Below are 24,959 nucleotides of genomic sequence, written 5' to 3'. Positions count from 1 at the left end.
GAGTCTCTGCAATCACAGTGCTGGACTTGTTCGAGTCTCTACTATCACAGCACCGGACTTATCTAAGTCTCTACTATCACAGTGCCGGACCTGTCAGAGTCTGTCCAATCACAGCACTGGACCTGTCCGAGTCTCTCCAATCACAGTGCTGGACCTGTCTGAGTCTCTACTATCACAGAGTTGGACCTATCAGTGTCTCTCCAATCACAGCGCTGGACCTGTCAGTGTCTCTCCAATGACAGCGCTGGACCTGTCTGAGTCTCTCCAATCACAGTGCTGGACCCTTCCGAGTCTCTACTATCACAGCGCTGGACCTGTCCGAGTCTCTCCAATCACAGCGCTGGACCTATCCGAGTCTCTCCTATCACAGCGCTCGTCTTGTCCGAGTCTTTACTATCACAGCGCTGGACCTGTCTGAGTCTCTCCAATCACAGTGCTGGACTTGTCCGAGTCTCTACTATCACAGCACCGGACCTATCTAAGTCTCTACTATCACAGCACTGGACCTGTCCGAGTCTCTCTAATCACAGCGCTAGACTTGTTTGAGTCTCTACTATCACAGCGCTGGACCTGTCAGGGTATCTACTATCACAGCGCTGGACCTGTCCGAGTCTCTACTATCACAGTGCTGGACCTGTCCGAGTCTCTACTATCACAGCTCTGGACCTGTCTGAGTCTCTCCAATCACAGCACTGGACCTGTCTGAGTCTCTACTATCACAGCGCTGGACCTGTCAGTGTCTCTCCAATCACAGTGCTGGACCTGTCCGAGTCTCTACTATCAAAGCGCTGGACCTCTCCAAGTCGCTACAATCACAATACTGGATCTGTCCGAGTCTCTACTATCACAGCGATGGACCTGTCAGAGTCTCTACTATCACAGCGCTGGACCTGTCCGAGTCTCTACTATCACAGTGCCGGACCTGTCAGAGTCTGTCCAATCACAGCACTGGACCTGTCCGAGTCTCTCCAATCACAGTTCTGGACCTGTTTGAGTATCTGCTATCACAGCGCTGGACCAGTCCGAATTTCTACTATCATAGCGCTGAACCTGTCTGAGTCTCTACTATCACAGCACTGGACCTGTCAGTGTCTCTCCAATCACAGCGCTGGACCTGTCAGTGTCTCTCCAATGACAGCGCTGGACCTGTCTGAGTCTCTACTATCACAGCGCTGGACTTGTCCGAGTGTCTCCAATCACAGCGCTGGACCTCTCAGAGTCTCTACTATCACAGCGCTGGACCTGTCCAAGTCTCTACTATCACAGTGCTGGACCTATCCGAGTCTCTCCTATCACAGCGCTCGACTTGTCCGAGTCTTTACTATCACAGCGCTGGACCTGTCTGAGTCACTCCAATCACAGTGCTGGACTTGTCCGAGTCTCTACTATCACAGCACTGGACCTATTTAAGTCTCTACTATCACAGCGCTGGACCTGTCTGAGTCTCTCCAATCACAGTGCTGGACTTGTCCGAGTCTCTCCAATCACAGTGCTGGACCTGTCTGAGTCTCTACTATCACAGAGCTGGACCTCCAATCACAGGCTGGACCTGTCCGAGTCTCTCCAATCACAGTGCTGGACCTGTCTGAGTCTCTACTATCACAGCGCTGGACCTGTCCAAGTCTCTCCAATTACAGCGCTGGACCTGTCCGAATCTCTCCAATCACAGTGCTGGACTTGTCTGAGTCTCTACTATCACAGCGCTGTCTGAGTCTCTCCAATCACAGTGCTGGTCTTGCCTGAGTCTCTACTATCACAGTGCTGGACCTATCAGAGTCTCTACTATCACAGCACTGGACCTGTCAGAGTCTCTACTATCACAGCGCTGGACCTGTCAGAGTCTCTACTATCACAGCAATGGGCCTGTCCGACTCTCTCCAATCACAGCGCTGGACCTGTCCGAGTCTCTCCAATCACAGCGCTGGACCTGTCCGAGTCTCTCCAATCACAACGCTGGACCTGTCAGTGTCTCTCCAATCACAACGCTGGACCTGTCCGAGTCTCTCCAATCACAGCGCTGGACCTGTCAGTGTCTCTCCAATCACAGTGCTGGACTTGCCTGAGTCTCTACTATCACAGCGCTGGACTTGTCCGAGTCTCTCCAATCACAGCGCTGTACCTGTCCGAGTCTCTACTATCACAGCACTGGACCTGTCCGACTCTCTCCAATCACAGTGCTGGACCTGTTTGAGTATCTACTATCACAGCGCTGGACCTGTCCAAGTCTCTACTATCATAGCGCTGGACCTGTCTGAGTCTCTACTATCACAGAGCTGGACCTGTCAGTGTCTCTCCAATCACAGCGCTGGACCTGTCAGTGTCTCTCCAATGACAGCGCTGGACCTGTCCTAGTCTCTCCAATCACAGTGCTGGAACCTTCCGAGTCTCTACTATCACAGCGCTGGACCTGTCCGAGTCTCTCCAATCACAGTGCTGGACCTGTCTGAGTCTCTACTATCACAGCGCTGGACCTGTCCGAGTCTCTCCAATCACAGCGCTGGACCTGTCCGAGTCTCTCCAATCACAGTGCTGGACTTGTCTGAGTCTCTACTATCACAGTGCTGGACTTGTCCGAGTCTCTCCAATCACAGCGCTGGACCTCTCAGAGTCTCTACTATCACAACGCTGGACCTGTCCGAGTCTCTCCAATCACAGCGCTGGACCTGTTCAAGTCTCTCCAATCACAGTGCTGGACCTGTCTGAGTCTCTACTATCACAGCGCTGGACCTGTCCAAGTCTCTACAATCACAGCGCTGGACCTGTCCGAGTCTCTCCAATCACAGTGCTGGACTTGTCTGAGTCTCTACTATCACAGCGCTGTCTGAGTCTCTCCAATCACAGTGCTGGACTTGCCTGAGTCTCTACTATCACAGTGCTGGACCTGTCAGAGTCTCTACTTTCACAGCACTGGACCTGTCAGAGTCTCAACTATCACAGCGCTGGACCTGTCAGAGTCTCTACTATCACAGCAATGGGCCTGTCCGACTCTCTCCAATCACAGCGCTGGACCTGTCCGAGTCTCTCCAATCACAGCGCTGAACCTGTCCGAGTCTCTCCAATCACAACGCTGGACCTGTCAGTGTCTCTCCAATGACAGCGCTGGACCTGTCCAAGTCTCTCCAATCACAGTGCTGGACTTGCCTGAGTCTCTACTATCACAGCGCTGGACTTGTCCGAGTCTCTACTATCACAGCGCTGGACCTGTCTGAGTCTCTCCAATCATAGCGCTGGACTTGTCCGAGTCTCTCCAATCACAGCGCTAGACTTGTTTGAGTCTCTACTATCACAGCGCTGGACCTCTCCAAGTCCCTACTATCACAGCGCCGGACCTGTCAGTGTCTCTCCAATCACAGCGCTGGACTTGTCCGAGTCTCTACTATCAGAGCGCTGGACCTGTCCGAGTCTCTACTATCACAGCACTGAACCTGTTCGAGTCTCTACTATCACAGCGCTGGACATGTCAGTGTCTCTCCAATCACAGCGCTGGACCTGTCCGAGTCTCTCCAATCACAGCGGTGGACTTGTCCGAGTCTCTCCAATCACAGCGCTGGAGTTCTCAAAGTCTCTCCAATCACAGCGCTGGACCTGTCCGAGTCTCTCCAATCACAGCGCTGGACTTGTCCGAGTCTCTACTATCACAGCGCTGGACCTGTCTGAGTCTCTACTATCACAGCACTGGACCTGTCAGAGTATCTACTATCACAGCGCTGGACCTGTCCGAGTCTCTACTATCACAGCACTGGACCTGTCAGGGTATCTACTATCACAGCTCTGGACCTGTCTGAGTCTCTCCAATCACAGCATTGGACCTGTCTGAGTCTCTCCAATCACAGCGCTGGACCTGTCCGAGTCTTTACTATCACAGCGCTGGACCTGTCTGAGTCTCTCCAATCACAGTGCTGGACTTGTCCGAGTCTCTACTATCACAGCACCGGACCTATCTAAGTCTCTACTATCACAGTGCCGGACCTGTCAGAGTCTGTCCAATCACAGCACTGGACCTGTCCGAGTCTCTCCAATCACAGTGCTGGACCTGTTTGAGTATCTAGTATCACAGCGCTGGACCTGTCCGAATTTCTATCATAGCGCTGAACCTGTCTGAGTCTCTACTATCACAGAGTTGGACCTGTCAGTGTCTCTCCAATCACAGCGCTGGACCTGTCAGTGTCTCTCCAATGACAGCGCTGGACCTGTCTGAGTCTCTCCAATCACAGTGCTGGACCCTTCCGAGTCTCTACTATCACAGCGCTGGACCTGTCCGAGTCTCTCCAATCACAGCGCTGGACCTATCTGAGTCTCTCCTATCACAGCGCTCGTCTTGTCCGAGTCTTTACTATAACAGCGCTGGACCTGTCTGAGTCTCTCCAATCACAGTGCTGGACTTGTCCGAGTCTCTACTATCACAGCACCGGACCTATCTAAGTCTCTACTATCACAGCACTGGACCTGTCCGAGTCTCTCCAATCACAGCGCTAGACTTGTTTGAGTCTCTACTATCACAGCGCTGGACCTGTCAGGGTATCTACTATCACAGCGCTGGACCTGTCCGAGTCTCTACTATCACAGTGCTGGACCTGTCCGAGTCTCTACTATCATAGCTCTGGACCTGTCTGAGTCTCTCCAATCACAGCACTGGACCTGTCTGAGTCTCTACTATCACAGCGCTGGACCTGTCAGTGTCTCTCCAATCACAGTGCTGGACCTGTCCGAGTCTCTACTATCAAAGCGCTGGACCTCTCCAAGTCGCTACAATCACAATACTGGATCTGTCCGAGTCTCTACTATCACAGCGATGGACCTGTCAGAGTCTCTACTATCACAGCGCTGGACCTGTCCGAATCTCTACTATCACAGTGCCGGACCTGTCAGAGTCTGTCCAATCACAGCACTGGACCTGTCCGAGTCTCTCCAATCACAGTTCTGGACCTGTTTGAGTATCTGCTATCACAGCGCTGGACCAGTCCGAGTTTCTACTATCATAGCGCTGAACCTGTCTGAGTCTCTACTATCACAGAGTTGGACCTGTCAGTGTCTCTCCAATCACAGCGCTGGACCTGTCAGTGTCTCTCCAATGACAGCGCTGGACCTGTCTGAGTCTCTCCAATCACAGTGCTGGACCCTTCCGAGTCTCTACTATCACAGCGCTGGACCTGTCCGAGTCTCGCCAATCATAGCGCTGGACTTGTCCGAGTCTCTCCAATCACAGCGCTGGACCTCTCAGAGTCTCTACTATCACAGCGCTGGACCTGTCCAAGTCTCTACTATCACAGCGCTGGACCTTTCCGAGTCTCTCCAATCACAGTGCTGGACCTGTTTGAGTATCTACTATCACAGCCCTGGACCTGTCCGAGTCTCTCCAATCACAGCGCTGGACCTGTTTGAGTATTTACTATCATAGCGCTGGACTGGACTTGTCCGAGTCTCTCCAATCACAGCGCTGGACCTCTCAGAGTCTCTACTATCACAGCGCTGGACCTGTCCAAGTCTCTACTATCACAGCGCTGGACTTGTCCGAGTCTCTCCAATCACAGCGCTGGACCTCTCAGAGTCTCTACTATCACAGCGCTGGACCTGTCCAAGTCTCTACTATCACAGTGCTGGACCTATCCGAGTCTCTCCTATCACAGCGCTCGACTTGTCCGAGTCTTTACTATCACAGCGCTGGACCTGTCTGAGTCTCTCCAATCACAGTGCTGGACTTGTCCGAGTCTCTACTATCACAGCACTGGACCTGTCCGAGTCTCTCCAATCACAGCGCTAGACTTGTTTGAGTCTCTACTATCACAGCGCTGGACCTCTCCAAGTCCCTACTATCACAGCGCCGGACCTGTCAGTGTCTCTCCAATCACAGCGCTGGACTTGTCCGAGTCTCTACTATCACAGCGCTGGACCTGTCCGAGTCTCTACTACCACAGCACTGAACCTGCTCGAGTCTCTACTATCACAGCGCTGGACATGTCAGTGTCTCTCCAATCACAGCGCTGGACCTGTCCGAGTCTCTCCAATCACAGCGGTGGACTTGTCCGAGTCTCTCCAATCACAGCGCTGGACTTCTCAAAGTCTTTCCAATCACAGCGCTGGACCTGTCCGAGTCTCTCCAATCACAGCGCTGGACTTGTCCGAGTCTCTACTATCACAAGGCTGGACCTGTCTGAGTCTCTACTATCACAGCACTGGACCTGTCAGAGTATCTACTATCACAGCGCTGGACCTGTCCGAGTCTCTACTATCACAGCACTGGACCTGTCAGGGTATCTACTATCACAGCGCTGGACCTGTCCGAGTCTCTACTATCACAGCGCTGGACCTGTCCGAGTCTCTACTATCACAGCTCTGGACCTGTCTGAGTCTGACAGGTTGGCTGACTGTCTGACTCAGACAGACAGTCTGTCTGAGTCTCTCCAATCACAGCACTGGACCTGTCTGAGTCTCTACTATCACAGCGCTGGACCTGTCAGAGTCTCTACTATCACAGCGCTGGACCTGTCCGAGTCTCTACTATCACAGCGATGGACCTGTCAGAGTCTCTACTATCACAGCGCTGGACCTGTCCGAGTCTCTACTATCACAGCGCTGGACCTGTCCGAGTCTCTACTATCACAGTGTCGGACCTGTCAGAGTCTGTCCAATCACAGCACTGGACCTGTCCGAGTCTCTCCAATCACAGTGCTGGACCTGTTTGAGTATCTACTATCACAGCGCTGGACCTGTCCGAATTTCTACTATCATAGCGCTGAACCTGTCTGAGTCTCTACTATCACAGAGTTGGACCTGTCAGTGTTTCTCCAATCACAGCGCTGGACCTGTCAGTGTCTCTCCAATCACAGCGCTGGACCTGTCAGTGTCTCTCCAATGACAGCGCTGGACCTGTCCAAGTCACTCCAATCACAGTGCTGGACCCTTCCGAGTCTCTACTATCACAGCGCTGGACCTGTCTGAGTCTCTCCAATCATAGCGCTGGACTTGTCCGAGTCTCTCCAATCACAGCGCTAGACTTGTTTGAGTCTCTACTATCACAGCGCTGGACCTCTCCAAGTCCCTACTATCACAGCGCCGGACCTGTCAGTGTCTCTCCAATCACAGCGCTGGACTTGTCCGAGTCTCTACTATCACAGCGCTGGACCTGTCCGAGTCTCTACTATCACAGCACTGAACCTGTTCGAGTCTCTACTATCACAGCGCTGGACATGTCAGTGTCTCTCCAATCACAGCGCTGGACCTGTCCGAGTCTCTCCAATCACAGCGGTGGACTTGTCCGAGTCTCTCCAATCACAGCGCTGGAGTTCTCAAAGTCTCTCCAATCACAGCGCTGGACCTGTCCGAGTCTCTCCAATCACAGCGCTGGACTTGTCCGAATCTCTACTATCACAGCGCTGGACCTGTCTGAGTCTCTACTATCACAGCACTGGACCTGTCAGAGTATCTACTATCACAGCGCTGGACCTGTCCGAGTCTCTACTATCACAGCACTGGACCTGTCAGGGTATCTACTATCACAGCTCTGGACCTGTCTGAGTCTCTCCAATCACAGCACTGGACCTGTCTGAGTCTCTCCAATCACAGCGCTGGACCTATCCGAGTCTCTCCTATCACAGCGCTCGACTTGTCTGAGTCTTTACTATCACAGCGCTGGACCTGTCTGAGTCTCTGCAATCACAGTGCTGGACTTGTTCGAGTCTCTACTATCACAGCACCGGACTTATCTAAGTCTCTACTATCACAGTGCCGGACCTGTCAGAGTCTGTCCAATCACAGCACTGGACCTGTCCGAGTCTCTCCAATCACAGTGCTGGACCTGTCTGAGTCTCTACTATCACAGAGTTGGACCTGTCAGTGTCTCTCCAATCACAGCGCTGGACCTGTCAGTGTCTCTCCAATGACAGCGCTGGACCTGTCTGAGTCTCTCCAATCACAGTGCTGGACCCTTCCGAGTCTCTACTATCACAGCGCTGGACTTGTCCGAGTCTCTCCAATCACAGCGCTGGACCTCTCAGAGTCTCTACTATCACAGCGCTGGACCTGTCCAAGTCTCTACTATCACAGTGCTGGACCTATCCGAGTCTCTCCTATCACAGCGCTCGACTTGTCCGAGTCTTTACTATCACAGCGCTGGACCTGTCTGAGTCTCTCCAATCACAGTGCTGGACTTGTCCGAGTCTCTACTATCACAGCACTGGACCTGTCCGAGTCTCTCCAATCACAGCGCTAGACTTGTTTGAGTCTCTACTATCACAGCGCTGGACCTCTCCAAGTCCCTACTATCACAGCGCCGGACCTGTCAGTGTCTCTCCAATCACAGCGCTGGACTTGTCCGAGTCTCTACTATCACAGCGCTGGACCTGTCCGAGTCTCTACTACCACAGCACTGAACCTGCTCGAGTCTCTACTATCACAGCGCTGGACATGTCAGTGTCTCTCCAATCACAGCGCTGGACCTGTCCGAGTCTCTCCAATCACAGCGGTGGACTTGTCCGAGTCTCTCCAATCACAGCGCTGGACTTCTCAAAGTCTTTCCAATCACAGCGCTGGACCTGTCCGAGTCTCTCCAATCACAGCGCTGGACTTGTCCGAGTCTCTACTATCACAAGGCTGGACCTGTCTGAGTCTCTACTATCACAGCACTGGACCTGTCAGAGTATCTACTATCACAGCGCTGGACCTGTCCGAGTCTCTACTATCACAGCACTGGACCTGTCAGGGTATCTACTATCACAGCGCTGGACCTGTCCGAGTCTCTACTATCACAGCGCTGGACCTGTCCGAGTCTCTACTATCACAGCTCTGGACCTGTCTGAGTCTGACAGGTTGGCTGACTGTCTGACTCAGACAGACAGTCTGTCTGAGTCTCTCCAATCACAGCACTGGACCTGTCTGAGTCTCTACTATCACAGCGCTGGACCTGTCAGAGTCTCTACTATCACAGCGCTGGACCTGTCCGAGTCTCTACTATCACAGCGATGGACCTGTCAGAGTCTCTACTATCACAGCGCTGGACCTGTCCGAGTCTCTACTATCACAGCGCTGGACCTGTCCGAGTCTCTACTATCACAGTGTCGGACCTGTCAGAGTCTGTCCAATCACAGCACTGGACCTGTCCGAGTCTCTCCAATCACAGTGCTGGACCTGTTTGAGTATCTACTATCACAGCGCTGGACCTGTCCGAATTTCTACTATCATAGCGCTGAACCTGTCTGAGTCTCTACTATCACAGAGTTGGACCTGTCAGTGTTTCTCCAATCACAGCGCTGGACCTGTCAGTGTCTCTCCAATCACAGCGCTGGACCTGTCAGTGTCTCTCCAATGACAGCGCTGGACCTGTCCAAGTCACTCCAATCACAGTGCTGGACCCTTCCGAGTCTCTACTATCACAGCGCTGGACCTGTCTGAGTCTCTCCAATCATAGCGCTGGACTTGTCCGAGTCTCTCCAATCACAGCGCTAGACTTGTTTGAGTCTCTACTATCACAGCGCTGGACCTCTCCAAGTCCCTACTATCACAGCGCCGGACCTGTCAGTGTCTCTCCAATCACAGCGCTGGACTTGTCCGAGTCTCTACTATCACAGCGCTGGACCTGTCCGAGTCTCTACTATCACAGCACTGAACCTGTTCGAGTCTCTACTATCACAGCGCTGGACATGTCAGTGTCTCTCCAATCACAGCGCTGGACCTGTCCGAGTCTCTCCAATCACAGCGGTGGACTTGTCCGAGTCTCTCCAATCACAGCGCTGGAGTTCTCAAAGTCTCTCCAATCACAGCGCTGGACCTGTCCGAGTCTCTCCAATCACAGCGCTGGACTTGTCCGAATCTCTACTATCACAGCGCTGGACCTGTCTGAGTCTCTACTATCACAGCACTGGACCTGTCAGAGTATCTACTATCACAGCGCTGGACCTGTCCGAGTCTCTACTATCACAGCACTGGACCTGTCAGGGTATCTACTATCACAGCTCTGGACCTGTCTGAGTCTCTCCAATCACAGCACTGGACCTGTCTGAGTCTCTCCAATCACAGCGCTGGACCTATCCGAGTCTCTCCTATCACAGCGCTCGAATTGTCTGAGTCTTTACTATCACAGCGCTGGACCTGTCTGAGTCTCTGCAATCACAGTGCTGGACTTGTTCGAGTCTCTACTATCACAGCACCGGACTTATCTAAGTCTCTACTATCACAGTGCCGGACCTGTCAGAGTCTGTCCAATCACAGCACTGGACCTGTCCGAGTCTCTCCAATCACAGTGCTGGACCTGTCTGAGTCTCTACTATCACAGAGTTGGACCTGTCAGTGTCTCTCCAATCACAGCGCTGGACCTGTCAGTGTCTCTCCAATGACAGCGCTGGACCTGTCTGAGTCTCTCCAATCACAGTGCTGGACCCTTCCGAGTCTCTACTATCACAGCGCTGGACCTGTCCGAGTCTCTCCAATCACAGCGCTGGACCTATCCGAGTCTCTCCTATCACAGCGCTCGTCTTGTCCGAGTCTTTACTATCACAGCGCTGGACCTGTCTGAGTCTCTCCAATTACAGTGCTGGACTTGTCCGAGTCTCTACTATCACAGCACCGGACCTATCTAAGTCTCTACTATCACAGCACTGGACCTGTCCGAGTCTCTCTAATCACAGCGCTAGACTTGTTTGAGTCTCTACTATCACAGCGCTGGACCTGTCAGGGTATCTACTATCACAGCGCTGGACCTGTCCGAGTCTCTACTATCACAGTGCTGGACCTGTCCGAGTCTCTACTATCACAGCTCTGGACCTGTCTGAGTCTCTCCAATCACAGCACTGGACCTGTCTGAGTCTCTACTATCACAGCGCTGGACCTGTCAGTGTCTCTCCAATCACAGTGCTGGACCTGTCCGAGTCTCTACTATCAAAGCGCTGGACCTCTCCAAGTCGCTACAATCACAATACTGGATCTGTCCGAGTCTCTACTATCACAGCGATGGACCTGTCAGAGTCTCTACTATCACAGCGTTGGACCTGTCCGAGTCTCTACTATCACAGTGCCGGACCTGTCAGAGTCTCTCCAATTACAGTGCTGGACTTGTCCGAGTCTCTACTATCACAGCACCGGACCTATCTAAGTCTCTACTATCACAGCACTGGACCTGTCCGAGTCTCTCTAATCACAGCGCTAGACTTGTTTGAGTCTCTACTATCACAGCGCTGGACCTGTCAGGGTATCTACTATCACAGCGCTGGACCTGTCAGTGTCTCTCCAATGACAGCGCTGGACCTGTCTGAGTCTCTACTATCACAGCGCTGGACTTGTCCGAGTCTCTCCAATCACAGCGCTGGACCTCTCAGAGTCTCTACTATCACAGCGCTGGACCTGTCCAAGTCTCTACTATCACAGTGCTGGACCTATCCGAGTCTCTCCTATCACAGCGCTCGACTTGTCCGAGTCTTTACTATCACAGCGCTGGACCTGTCTGAGTCTCTCCAATCACAGTGCTGGACTTGTCCGAGTCTCTACTATCACAGCACTGGACCTATTTAAGTCTCTACTATCACAGCGCTGGACCTGTCTGAGTCTCTCCAATCACAGTGCTGGACTTGTCCGAGTCTCTCCAATCACAGTGCTGGACCTGTCTGAGTCTCTCTAATCACAGCGCTAGACTTGTTTGAGTCTCTACTATCACAGCGCTGGACCTGTCAGGGTATCTACTATCACAGCGCTGGACCTGTCCGAGTCTCTACTATCACAGTGCTGGACCTGTCCGAGTCTCTACTATCACAGCTCTGGACCTGTCTGAGTCTCTCCAATCACAGCACTGGACCTGTCTGAGTCTCTACTATCACAGCGCTGGACCTGTCAGTGTCTCTCCAATCACAGTGCTGGACCTGTCCGAGTCTCTACTATCAAAGCGCTGGACCTCTCCAAGTCGCTACAATCACAATACTGGATCTGTCCGAGTCTCTACTATCACAGCGATGGACCTGTCAGAGTCTCTACTATCACAGCGTTGGACCTGTCCGAGTCTCTACTATCACAGTGCCGGACCTGTCAGAGTCTCTCCAATTACAGTGCTGGACTTGTCCGAGTCTCTACTATCACAGCACCGGACCTATCTAAGTCTCTACTATCACAGCACTGGACCTGTCCGAGTCTCTCTAATCACAGCGCTAGACTTGTTTGAGTCTCTACTATCACAGCGCTGGACCTGTCAGGGTATCTACTATCACAGCGCTGGACCTGTCCGAGTCTCTCTAATCACAGCGCTAGACTTGTTTGAGTCTCTACTATCACAGCGCTGGACCTGTCAGGGTATCTACTATCACAGCGCTGGACCTGTCAGTGTCTCTCCAATGACAGCGCTGGACCTGTCTGAGTCTCTACTATCACAGCGCTGGACTTGTCCGAGTCTCTCCAATCACAGCGCTGGACCTCTCAGAGTCTCTACTATCACAGCGCTGGACCTGTCCAAGTCTCTACTATCACAGTGCTGGACCTATCCGAGTCTCTCCTATCACAGCGCTCGACTTGTCCGAGTCTTTACTATCACAGCGCTGGACCTGTCTGAGTCTCTCCAATCACAGTGCTGGACTTGTCCGAGTCTCTACTATCACAGCACTGGACCTATTTAAGTCTCTACTATCACAGCGCTGGACCTGTCTGAGTCTCTCCAATCACAGTGCTGGACTTGTCCGAGTCTCTCCAATCACAGTGCTGGACCTGTCTGAGTCTCTACTATCACAGAGCTGGACCTCCAATCACAGGCTGGACCTGTCCGAGTCTCTCCAATCACAGTGCTGGACCTGTCTGAGTCTCTACTATCACAGCGCTGGACCTGTCCAAGTCTCTCCAATTACAGCGCTGGACCTGTCCGAATCTCTCCAATCACAGTGCTGGACTTGTCTGAGTCTCTACTATCACAGCGCTGTCTGAGTCTCTCCAATCACAGTGCTGGTCTTGCCTGAGTCTCTACTATCACAGTGCTGGACCTGTCCGAGTCTCTCCAATCACAGTGCTGGACCTGTCTGAGTCTCTACTATCACAGCGCTGGACCTGTCCAAGTCTCTCCAATTACAGCGCTGGACCTGTCCGAATCTCTCCAATCACAGTGCTGGACTTGTCTGAGTCTCTACTATCACAGCGCTGTCTGAGTCTCTCCAATCACAGTGCTGGTCTTGCCTGAGTCTCTACTATCACAGTGCTGGACCTGTCAGAGTCTCTACTATCACAGCACTGGACCTGTCAGAGTCTCTACTATCACAGCGCTGGACCTGTCAGAGTCTCTACTATCACAGCAATGGGCCTGTCCGACTCTCTCCAATCACAGCGCTGGACCTGTCCGAGTCTCTCCAATCACAGCGCTGGACCTGTCCGAGTCTCTCCAATCACAACGCTGGACCTGTCAGTGTCTCTCCAATCACAACGCTGGACCTGTCCGAGTCTCTCCAATCACAGCGCTGGACCTGTCAGTGTCTCTCCAATCACAGTGCTGGACTTGCCTGAGTCTCTACTATCACAGCGCTGGACTTGTCCGAGTCTCTCCAATCACAGCGCTGTACCTGTCCGAGTCTCTACTATCACAGCACTGGACCTGTCCGACTCTCTCCAATCACAGTGCTGGACCTGTTTGAGTATCTACTATCACAGCGCTGGACCTGTCCAAGTCTCTACTATCATAGCGCTGGACCTGTCTGAGTCTCTACTATCACAGAGCTGGACCTGTCAGTGTCTCTCCAATCACAGCGCTGGACCTGTCCTAGTCTCTCCAATCACAGTGCTGGAACCTTCCGAGTCTCTACTATCACAGCGCTGGACCTGTCCGAGTCTCTCCAATCACAGTGCTGGACCTGTCTGAGTCTCTACTATCACAGCGCTGGACCTGTCCGAGTCTCTCCAATCACAGCGCTGGACCTGTCCGAGTCTCTCCAATCACAGTGCTGGACTTGTCTGAGTCTCTACTATCACAGTGCTGGACTTGTCCGAGTCTCTCCAATCACAGCGCTGGACCTCTCAGAGTCTCTACTATCACAACGCTGGACCTGTCCGAGTCTCTCCAATCACAGCGCTGGACCTGTTCAAGTCTCTCCAATCACAGTGCTGGACCTGTCTGAGTCTCTACTTTCACAGCACTGGACCTGTCAGAGTCTCAACTATCACAGCGCTGGACCTGTCAGAGTCTCTACTATCACAGCAATGGGCCTGTCCGACTCTCTCCAATCACAGCGCTGGACCTGTCCGAGTCTCTCCAATCACAGCGCTGAACCTGTCCGAGTCTCTCCAATCACAACGCTGGACCTTTCAGTGTCTCTCCAATCACAACGCTGGACCTGTCCGAGTCTCTCCAATCACAGCGCTGGACCTGTCAGTGTCTCTCCAATCACAGTGCTGGACTTGCCTGAGTCTCTACTATCACAGCGCTGGACCTGTCCGAGTCTCTACTATCACAACACTGAACCTGTTCGAGTCTCTACTATCACAGCGCTGGACATGTCAGTGTCTCTCCAATCACAGCGCTGGACCTGTCCGAGTCTCTCCAATCACAGCGCTGGACTTGTCCGAGTCTCTCCAATCACAGCACTGGACCTCTCAGAGTCTCTACTATCACAGCGCTGGACCTGTCCGAGTCTCTCCAATCACAGCGCTGGACCTGTCCGAGTCTCTCCAATCACAGCGCTGGACCTGTCCGAGTCTCTCCAATCACAGTGCTGGACTTGTCTGAGTCTCTACTATCACAGCGCTGGACTTGTCAGAGTCTCTCCAATCACAGCGCTGGACCTCTCAGAGTCTCTACTATCACAGTGCTGGACCTGTCAGAGTCTCTACTATCACAGCACTGGACCTGTCAGAGTCTCAACTATCACAGCGCTGGACCTGTCAGAGTCTCTACTATCACAGCAATGGGCCTGTCCGACTCTCTCCAATCACAGCGCTGGACCTGTCCGAGTCTCTCCAATCACAGCGCTGGACCTGTCCGAGTCTCTCCAATCACAACGCTGGACCTGTCAGTGTCTCTCCAATCACAACGCTGGACCTGTCCGAGTCTCTCCAATCACAGCGCTGGACCTGTCAGTGTCTCTCCAATCACAGTGCTGGACTTGCCTGAGTCTCTACTATCACAGCGCTGGACCTGTCCGAGTCTCTACTATCACAACACTGAACCTGTTCGAGTCTCTACTATCACAGCGCTGGACATGTCAGTGTCTCTCCAATCACAGCGCTGGACCTGTCCGAGTCTCTCCAATCACAGCGCTGGACTTGTCCAAGTCTCTCCAATCACAGCGCTGGACCTCTCAGAGTCTCTACTATCACAGCGCTGGACCTGTCCGAGTCTCTCCAATCACAGCGCTGGACCTGTCCGTGTCTCTCCAATCACAGTGCTGGACTTGTCTGAGTCTCTACTATCACAGTGCTGGACTTGTCAGAGTCTCTCCAATCACAGCGCTGGACCTCTCAGAGTCTCTACTATCACAACGCTGGACCTGTCCGAGTCTCTCCAATCACAGCGCTGGACCTGTTCAAGTCTCTCCAATCACAGTGTTGGACCTGTCTGAGTTTCTACTATCACATCGCTGGACCTGTCCGAGTCTCTCCATTCACAGCGCTGGACCTGTCCGAGTCTCTCCAATCACAGTGCTGGACTTGTCTGAGTCTCTACTATCACAGCGCTGTCTGAGTCTCTCCAATCACAGTCCTGGACTTGCCTGAGTCTCTACTATCACAGTGCTGGACCTGTCAGAGTCTCTACTATCACAGCACTGGACCTGTCAGAGTCTCTACTATCACAGCGCTGGACCTGTCAGAGTCTCTACTATCACAGCACTGGGCCTGTCCGACTCTCTCCAATCACAGCGCTGGACCTGTCCGAGTCTCTCCAATCACAGCGCTGGACCTGTCCGAGTCTCTCCAATCACAACGCTGGACCTGTCAGTGTCTCTCCAATCACAACGCTGGACCTGTCCGAGTCTCTCCAATCACAACGCTGGACCTGTCAGTGTCTCTCCAATCACAGTGCTGGACTTGCCTGAGTCTCTACTATCACAGTGCTGGACCTGTCCGAGTCTCTCCAATCACAGCGCTGGACCTGTCCGAGTCTCTACTATCACAGCACTGGACCTGTCCGACTCTCTCCAATCACAGTGCTGGACCTGTTTGAGTATCTACTATCACAGCGCTGGACCTGTCCGAGTCTCTACTATCATAGCGCTGGACCTGTCTGAGTCTCTACTATCACAGAGCTGGACCTGTCAGTGTCTCTCCAATCACAGCGCTGGACCTGTCAGTGTCTCTCCAATGACAGCGCTGGACCTGTCCTAGTCTCTCCAATCACAGTGCTGGACCCTTCCGAGTCTCTACTATCACAGCGCTGGACCTGTCCGAGTCTCTCCAATCATAGCGCTGGACTTGTCCGAGTCTCTCCAATCACAGCCCTGGACCTCTCAGTGTCTCTACTATCACAGCGCTGGACCTGTCCAAGTCTCTACTATCACAGCGCTGGACCTGTCCGAGTCTCTACTATCACAGCGCTGGACCTATCCGAGTCTCTCCTATCACAGCGCTCGACTTGTCTGAGTCTTTACTATCACAGCGCTGGACCTGTCTGAGTCTCTCCAATCACAGTGCTGGACTTGTCCGAGTCTCTACTGTCACAGCACTGGACCTATCTAAGTCTCTACTATCACAGCACTGGACCTGTCCGAGTCTCTCCAATCACAGCGCTAGACTTGTTTGAGTCTCTACTATCACAGCGCTGGACCTCTCCAAGTCTCTACTATCACAGCGCTGGACCTGTCAGTGTCTCTCCAATCACAGCGCTGGACTTGTCCGAGTCTCTACTATCACAGCGGTGGACCTGTCCGAGTCTCTCCAATCACAGTGCTGGACTTGTCCGAGTCTCTCCAATCACACTGCTGGACCGCTCAGAGTCTCTACTATCACAGCGCTGGACCTGTCCGAGTCTCTCCAATCACAGCACTGGACCTGTTCGAGTCTCTCCAATCACAGTGCTGGACCTGTCTGAGTCTCTACTATCACAGCACTGGACCTGTCCGAGTCTCTCCAATCACAGCGCTGGACCAGTCAGAGTCTCTCCAATCACAGTGCTGGACTTGTCTCAGTCTCTACTATCACAGTGCTGGACTTGTCCGAGTCTCTTCAATCACAGCGCCGGACCTCTCAGAGTCTCTACTATCACAGTGCTGGACCTGTCAGAGTCTCTACTATCACAGCGCTGGACCTGTCAGAGTCTCTACTATCACAGCACTGGGCCTGTCCGACTCTCTCCAATCACAGCGCTGGACCTGTCCGGGTCTCTCCAATCACAGCGCTGGACCTGTCCGAGTCTCTCCAATCACAACGCTGGACCTGTCAGTGTCTCTCCAATCACAACGCTGGACCTGTCTGAGTCTCTCCAATCACAGCGCTGGACCTGTCAGTGTCTCTCCAATCACAGTACTGGACTTGCCTGAGTCTCTACTATCACAGTGCTGGACCTGTCCGAGTCTCTCCAATCACATCGCTGGACCTGTCAGAGTCTCTACTATCACAGCGCTGGACCTGTCCGAGTCTCTACTATCACAGCACTGGACCTGTCCGACTCTCTCCAATCACAGCGCTGGACCTGTCCGAGTCTCTCCAATCACAGCGCTGAACCTGTCCGAGTCTCTACTATCACAGCGCTGGACCTGTCCGAGTCTCTCCAATCATAGCACTGGACCTGTTCGAGACTCTCCAATCACAGTGCTGGACCTGTCTGAGTCTCTACTATCACAGCGCTGGACCTGTCCGAGTCTCTCCAATCACAACGCTGGACCTGTCCGAGTCTCTCCAATCACAGTGCTGGACCCTTCCGAATCTCTACTGTCACAGCGCTGTCTGAGTCTCTCCAATCACAGTGCTGGACTTGCCTGAGTCTCTACTATCACAGTGCTGGACCTGTCCGAGTCTCTACTATCACAGCGCTGGACCTGTCAGGGTCTCTGCAATCACAACGCTGGACCTGTCCGAGTCTCTCCAATCACAGTGCTGGACCTGTCTGAGTCTCTCCAATCACAGTGCTGGACCTGTCTGAGTCTCTACTATCACAGCGCTGGACCTGTCCGAGTCTCTCCAATCACAGCGCTGGACCTGTCCGAGTCTCTCCAATCACAGCGCTGGACTTCTCAGAGTCTCTACTATCACAGCGCTGGACCTGTCTGAGTCTCTACTATCACAGCACTGGACTTGTCCGAGTCTCTCCAATCACAGCGCTGGACCTGTCCGAGTCTCTACTATCACAGTGCTGGACCTGTCCGAGTCTCTCCAATCACAGAGCTGGATCTGTCTGAGTCTCTCCAATCAAAGCGTTGGACCTGTCTGAGTCTCTACTATCACAGCGCAGGACCCGTCCCGAGTCAAAACAAAATAAAAATCATGAAACTCACCTGAGAGTCTCCAGTTTACAGAGTGGACTCTTCAGTGCAGTAGAGAGCAGCTCCACTCCTGAATCCTGCAGGACATTGTTACTGAGGTCCAGCTCTTTCAGGGAGGAGTTTGACTGTGGAACTGATTGCAGAAATTCACAGGCTTCATCCCCAAGTCTACAGCCAGTCAGTCTGTTAAAAAAAAATACAGCACAATTAAACAGAGATGTTAATAAGAAGTAAGTAAATTTTATTTCTACAGCACATTTAAAATGTAAAACTTTTTTAAATATTTACTTTGTGTTTCAAAACCATCTGGGTTTTTTACTCTGTGTGCAGTTGTTTTATTTCATCTTTTTCATTGGTTTAGGTTTTTCATAATAAACTTAATGTTTTAGTAACAGTGAGTTATAACTGAGTTAAAGGCACTAGACCAGCATGGGGCATGCCTTACTAAAGAAGATAGCTGCGTTGTATAAAACTGGCAGAAGTTTGGTTCAGAAACCCAGAGCTGAATAATGTGTGTACCACTCCAATAGCATTAGCATTAGCCTAGCTATGTTGCTATAGTATTATACATGGTTTATCTGTGAGCGGAAGGTGTGCTATTGGGGTGTAGTGTGTTAGGGGTCTTTTATGAGTGAATAGGTGTTGTGAATAAATCATTCTGATGTGTTCTTATTGTGTTTATACATGAGTTTGAGTTTCAGAATTTGACAGTGGTTTGTTTCTTTAAATTTGTTTAATTAAGAATATGTTTATTTCATTATTTACTCATTTTTTTGTGGATTAATTTTCTTATTTATTCTGTTCTCTATTGATTCTTAGTCTGTTGTTTACTCTCAGAGAGGTTAGGTTAAGTGAATTGATGTGATAAAATTGTTCTACTGTTTAATATTTTGTGTATTACCGGTGCTGGTCATAAAATTGGAATATCATGAAAAAGTTGATTTATTTCAGTAATTCCATTCAAAAAGTGAAACTTGTATATTATACTCATTCATTGCACACAGACTGATATATTTCAAGTGTTTATTTCTTTTAATTTGATGATTATAACTGACAACTAATGAAAACCCCAAATTCACTGTCTCAATTAGAATTGTCTAACTGTCTCAATTGACAATTAGAATATCTCTACTATCACAGTGCTGGACCTGTCAAAGTCTCTACTATCACAGCACTGGACCTGTCAGAGTCTCTACTATCACAGTGCTGGACCTGTCAGAGTCTCTACTATCACAGCGCTGGACCTGTCAGAGTCTCTACTATCACAGCACTGGGCCTGTCCGACTCTCTCCAATCACAGCGCTGGACCTACCTGTCCGAGTCTCTCCAATCACAGCGCTGGACCTGTCCGAGTCTCTCCAATCACAACGCTGGACCTGTCAGTGTCTCTCCAATCACAACGCTGGACCTGTCCGAGTCTCTCCAATCACAGCGCTGGACCTGTCAGTGTCTCTCCAATCACAGTGCTGGACCTGTCCGAGTCTCTCCAATCACAGCGCTGGACCTGTCCGAGTCTCTACTATCACAGCACTGGACCTGTCCGACTCTCTTCAATCACAGTGCTGGACCTGTTTGAGTATCTACTATCACAGCACTGGACCTGTCTGAGTCTCTACTATCACAGAGCTGGACCTGTCAGTGTCTCTCCAATCACAGCGCTGGACCTGTCAGTGTCTCTCCAATGACAGCGCTGGACCTGTCCTAGTCTCTCCAATCACAGTGCTGGACCCTTCCGAGTCTCTACTATCACAGCGCTGGACCTGTCCAAGTCTCTACTATCACAGCGCTGGACCTGTCCGAGTCTCTACTATCACAGCGCTGGACCTATCCGATTCTCTCCTATCACAGCGCTCGACTTGTCCGAGTCTTTACTATCACAGCGCTGGACCTGTCTGAGTCTCTCCAATCACAGTGCTGGACTTGTCCGAGTCTCTACTATCACAGCACTGGACCTATCTAAGTCTCTACTATCACAGCACTGGACCTGTCCGAGTCTCTCCAATCACAGCGCTAGACTTGTTTGAGTCTCTACTATCACAGCGCTGGACCTCTCCAAGTCTCTACTATCACAGCGCTGGACCTGTCAGTGTCTCTCCAATCACAGCGCTGGACTTGTCCGAGTCTCTACTATCACAGCGCTGGACCTGTCAGTGTCTCTCCAATCACAGCGCTGGACTTGTCCGAGTCTCTACTATCACAGCGGTGGACCTGTCCGAGTCTCTACTATCACAGCACTGAACCTGTTCGAGTCTCTACTATCACAGCGGTGGACATGTCAGTGTCTCTCCAATCATTTTTGAATGGGTTTTGTTTCACAGTCCTCTCCAGGGGGCGGTTATATGGAATCAGATTTGTGCCAAAAAGAATCGCACAAAAAAATTCATTTCAAACGTAAAACTTATCATTTTCAAACAAAATATCCAGCTCTGACCTTTGTGCTCCATGGTTTTAGTGTGTGAGCTCTGAGTTCTGCGCGTGCTCTGAGTTTTGTGCGCCAGCTGCACAAGTTTTGTGCGCGAGCTCTCTGAGTGTTGTGCGCAAGCTCTCTGAGTTTTGTGCGCGAGCTCTTTGAGTTTTGTGCGCAAGCTCTCTGAGTTTTGTGCCTCAGTGGTGCCTTCCCATTGGCTAATGAGTTTTTGAGTGACAACTCAGTGCCCAAGGCATTTGTTGCAGCTCGGTAGTGGAGAGACAGGAAATATTTCAACATTAAAGAGTTTGTAATTTTACACAAACACGAATTCTCTTTGTACTTTACTGTTTAAAAACTATGAAATATCTGCAAACTCCGACAATAAATGTAGATACTGAGGTAATGTTCTGTCTAAATCAAAACATTAAAGATTTTACTGTGAAAACAAACCTGTTTGTCTCTCGTTACCAGATACTGATCTGAGGTAAATGCACACTGATGTCTGTTTGCTCAGCGTGAAACAGAATAAATTAGCGTTTATTTGTAAAATATTATTTATGAGTGCTTGATTTTCTGTTCAGAAACCTATCGTGTACTAACATAGAGGGTCTTCGCTTTCTCGTAATCACTGTTAGATGGTTTAAATGCTCAAATTTTATTTTGAAGATCACAGTTAATCTGTTTTTAACAAATGCCTTATGTGCATTTTGTTACAGGAGGTCTCAGAGAAAAGAGAAACATCACAGACAAGAGTGTTCCTGCTCCTTTAATGACTAAATTTAATAAAGATGTATCAGACTTCATTCCACTGTCATTTTTGGATTTTGAGAGGAAATGTGAATAATTAATAAATCATTAATCATTATTAACCATAATGAATTATTAATAATAACAATGATTATTAATACTTATATAATTATTATATTATATATATATTATTATAATATTAATAATTAATATTTATAAACAAGAAGTCAAAATGGGCGGCACGGTGGCGCAGCAGGTAGTGTCGCAGTCACACAGCTCCAGGGGCCTGGAGGTTGTGGGTTCGATTCCCGCTCCGGGTGAGGAGTTGGTGTGTTCTCCCCGTGTCCGCGTGGGTTTCCTCCGGGTACTCCGGTTTCCTCCCACAGTCCAAAAACACACGTTGCAGGTGGATTGGCGACTCGAAAGTGTCCGTAGGTGTGAATGTGTGTGTGTCTGTGTTGCCCTGTGAAGGACTGGCGTCCCCTCCAGGGTGTATTCCCGCCTTGCGCCCGATGATTCCAGGTAGGCTCTGGACCCCCCGCGACCCTAAATTGGATAAGCGGTTACAGATAATGGATGGATGGATGGGAAGAAGTCAAAATGTTCTAACACTGTACAGTTCAAGCAAAATAACTATCTGTTTAAATATTATGAAAGAGGAAATTATATCAGAGCTATTCAGCGCGTAAATGCGTTATATTCTGCAAAAGCGCAATCCCAAAGCCGAATACACACGCTTCCTGCACTCAGAGTCGTGAACAACGTTCAGGGCACTGAGTTGTCACTCAAAAACTCATTAGCCAATGGGAAGGCACCACTGAGAAGTCCCGCCCACGTGAGAGCTTTGTGCCAAAACTGCTCGCAAAACTCAGGGATTAGGCACAAAAAACTCAGAGAGCACGCAGAACTCAGCTCACGCACTAAAACCATGGAGCACAAAGGTCAGAGCTGGATATTTTGTTTGAAAATTCTAAGTTTTATGTTTGACATGAATTTTTTTGTGCGATTCTTTTTGACACAAATCTGATTCCATACAGTTGTCGCTTTTACACTTTTTTCTACCACATCTTTCCCTTCCCTTCACCTCTCTATTAATGAGCTTGGACACACAGCTCTGAGAACAGCCTCTTTACAATGACCTTTTGCGCCTTGCTCTGCTTGTGTAAGGTGTCAATGGTCGTCTTTTGGACATCTGTCCAGTCAGCAGTCTTCCCCATGATTGTGGAGCCTACAGAACTAGACTGAGAGACTATTTAAAGGCCTTTGCAGTTGTTTGGAGTTAATTCACTGATTAGAGTGTGACACCAGGTGTCTTCAATATTGAACCTTTTCACAATATTCACATTTTCTGAGACACTGTGTTTGGGTTTTTCATTAGTTGTCAGTTATAATCATCAAATTAAAAGAAATAAACACTTGAAATATATCAGTCTGTGTGTAATGAATGAGTATAATATACAAGTCTCACTTTTTTAATGCAATTACTGAAATAAATCGACTTTTTCATGATATTCCAATTTTCTGAGATACTGAATTTGAAGGTGAAATTAAGAGTAATATCTGATATCAAATGAATACATACACTGAGTGGCTATTCTTCAGTGTGGCCGTGTGTGTGTGTGTGTGTGTTTCCTTGATAAACTGCACTGACTGGATCAGATTCAGTGTTGGGTCAACTGTCCTTCATTAGAGGGAAATGTCACAAATTAATTTTTATAAATTATATTTCACCATCTACAACATCAAAGACTTTAACCCATAACCCCTCACCTGAGAGTCTCCAGTTTACAGAGTGGACTCTTCAGTCCTGCAGAGAGCAGCTCCACTCCTGAATCCTGCAGGTCATTGTTACTGAGGTCCAGCTCTTTCAGGGAGTTTTCTGATTGTAGAGCTGTACCCAGAGCTTCACAGGAGTCCTTGGTGAGATCACAGCCACACAGTCTGCAGAGAATAACATGTCATGGATGAGATTAAAATATTTAATTAACCCTCTGGAGTCTGAGTCTTTTCAGCCACATCAGAGTTAGTCTGACATGCTTTGACCTTTTCACCTTCCTATAAACCTTTAATCCCACCATGCTACACATTATGGTACAAAACAGCACCAAACACACGGTCTAAACACGAGTCAGATTTTAGTCATCATCTTGCAGCACCGTACTCAGCTTTAAAATGAAGCCGTGTGTAAATGTTTCTAAGACTAATGTGGGCACGTTCATAACTTTCACAATCACAGCGCTGGACTTGTCAGAGTCTCTCCAATCACAGCGCTGGACCTGTCCGAGTCAAAACAAAACAAAAATCATGAAACTCACCTGAGAGTCTCCAGTTTACAGAGTGGACTCTTCAGTGCAGCAGAGAGCAGCTCCACTCCTGAATCCTGCAGGTCATTGTTACTGAGGTCCAGTTCTTTCAGGGAGGAGTTTGACTGTAGAACTGATCCTAGAGATTCACAGGATTTATCTCCAAGTCTACAGCCACTCAGTCTGTTAAAAAAATACATCACAATTAAACAGAGATGTTAATAAAGAAGTAAGTAAAATGTATTTCTACAGCACATTTAAAATGTAAAGGGTAGGAAAATTTTGAATAATTAACACTTGCATTTTTTTTTTTAAATATTTACTTTGTGTTTTAAAACCAACTGGGTTTTTTTACTCTGTGTGTAGTTGTTTTTATTTCATCCTTTTCATTGGTTTATGTTTTTCTTAATAAACTTAGTGTTTTAATAACAGTGAGCCCGAAGGGCTATCAGTTTATTTTAATACAGTTAATTTATTCAGTTTTATTTATTTCATAAATACACCATATGGACAAATATTTGAGGACAAATTTGTAATGAATGTATTCCACGTTAAGTTGCACCCATTACTAATACAGATGTGCACACACTGCCTCTCTAATCCATGTAGAGAAACACTGACAATAGAACTGGATTCTCTGGAGTAGAGAAACATGAAACTAATGCTAGGCGAGGAATATACAGCACCCCAGCACTGAGCTGTGCTGATGAACCCATATTTACTGTCATGTCTCTTGTTAGGAAGTGATTAGTAGTCTCTATGTAAGCAAACATTATCATTCTCAGTACATGTGGTCTCAGTTAAATGGTTATTCTCTTTATTTATTACGAGAATTTCACATATTAATCCAACCACAAACAAGTCTGTAAATCACATAATGCTGAAAATGTACTCCATATAATGTACTTAATATTTACAAGGTACAATATTAACACTGAAATCATATGTTATTGCCAGGCATACAGCTGTACTACAAAATACACAATAGTCTATCACAATATCCCAAAGAGGGGCGGCTTGGTGGTGCAGCAGGTAGTGTCGTAGTCACACAGCTCCAGGGGCCTGGAGGTTGTGGGTTCGATTCCCGCTCCGGGTGACTATCTGTGAGGAGTTTGGTGTGTTCTCCCTGTGTCCGCA

At 49.7% G+C, this 24,959-nt stretch overlaps 1 protein-coding gene across 4 annotated transcripts in view; it reads right to left on the bottom strand.

The window, feature by feature from the left end:
• LOC136707074 (NACHT, LRR and PYD domains-containing protein 12-like) overlaps positions 1 to 24,959 on the bottom strand; it is a 111,163-nt gene that overhangs the window by 58,249 nt on the left and 27,955 nt on the right. For 3 of the 4 annotated variants that reach the window (XR_010804195.1, XM_066680950.1, XM_066680952.1), the window contains exons 6-8: positions 23,835 to 24,005; positions 23,290 to 23,460; positions 18,375 to 18,545 (exon numbers count right to left, since the gene is read on the bottom strand). Coding sequence is in view for 3 of the 4 variants with exons in the window: in XM_066680950.1 (XP_066537047.1) it covers positions 18,375 to 18,545; positions 23,290 to 23,460; positions 23,835 to 24,005 (513 nt within the window). In the remaining variant the exon portion in view is untranslated. The remainder of the gene's footprint in view (positions 1 to 18,374; positions 18,546 to 23,289; positions 23,461 to 23,834; positions 24,006 to 24,959) is intronic. The other variant, XM_066680951.1, reaches the window with a different exon arrangement.

The sequence above is a fragment of the Hoplias malabaricus genome, chromosome 9, assembly GCF_029633855.1.
Source record: "Hoplias malabaricus isolate fHopMal1 chromosome 9, fHopMal1.hap1, whole genome shotgun sequence".
NCBI classification, from domain to species: domain Eukaryota; kingdom Metazoa; phylum Chordata; class Actinopteri; order Characiformes; family Erythrinidae; genus Hoplias; species Hoplias malabaricus.
Note: the sequence above shows the minus strand (reverse complement) of the source record. Positions and strands in the feature narration are given on the sequence as shown.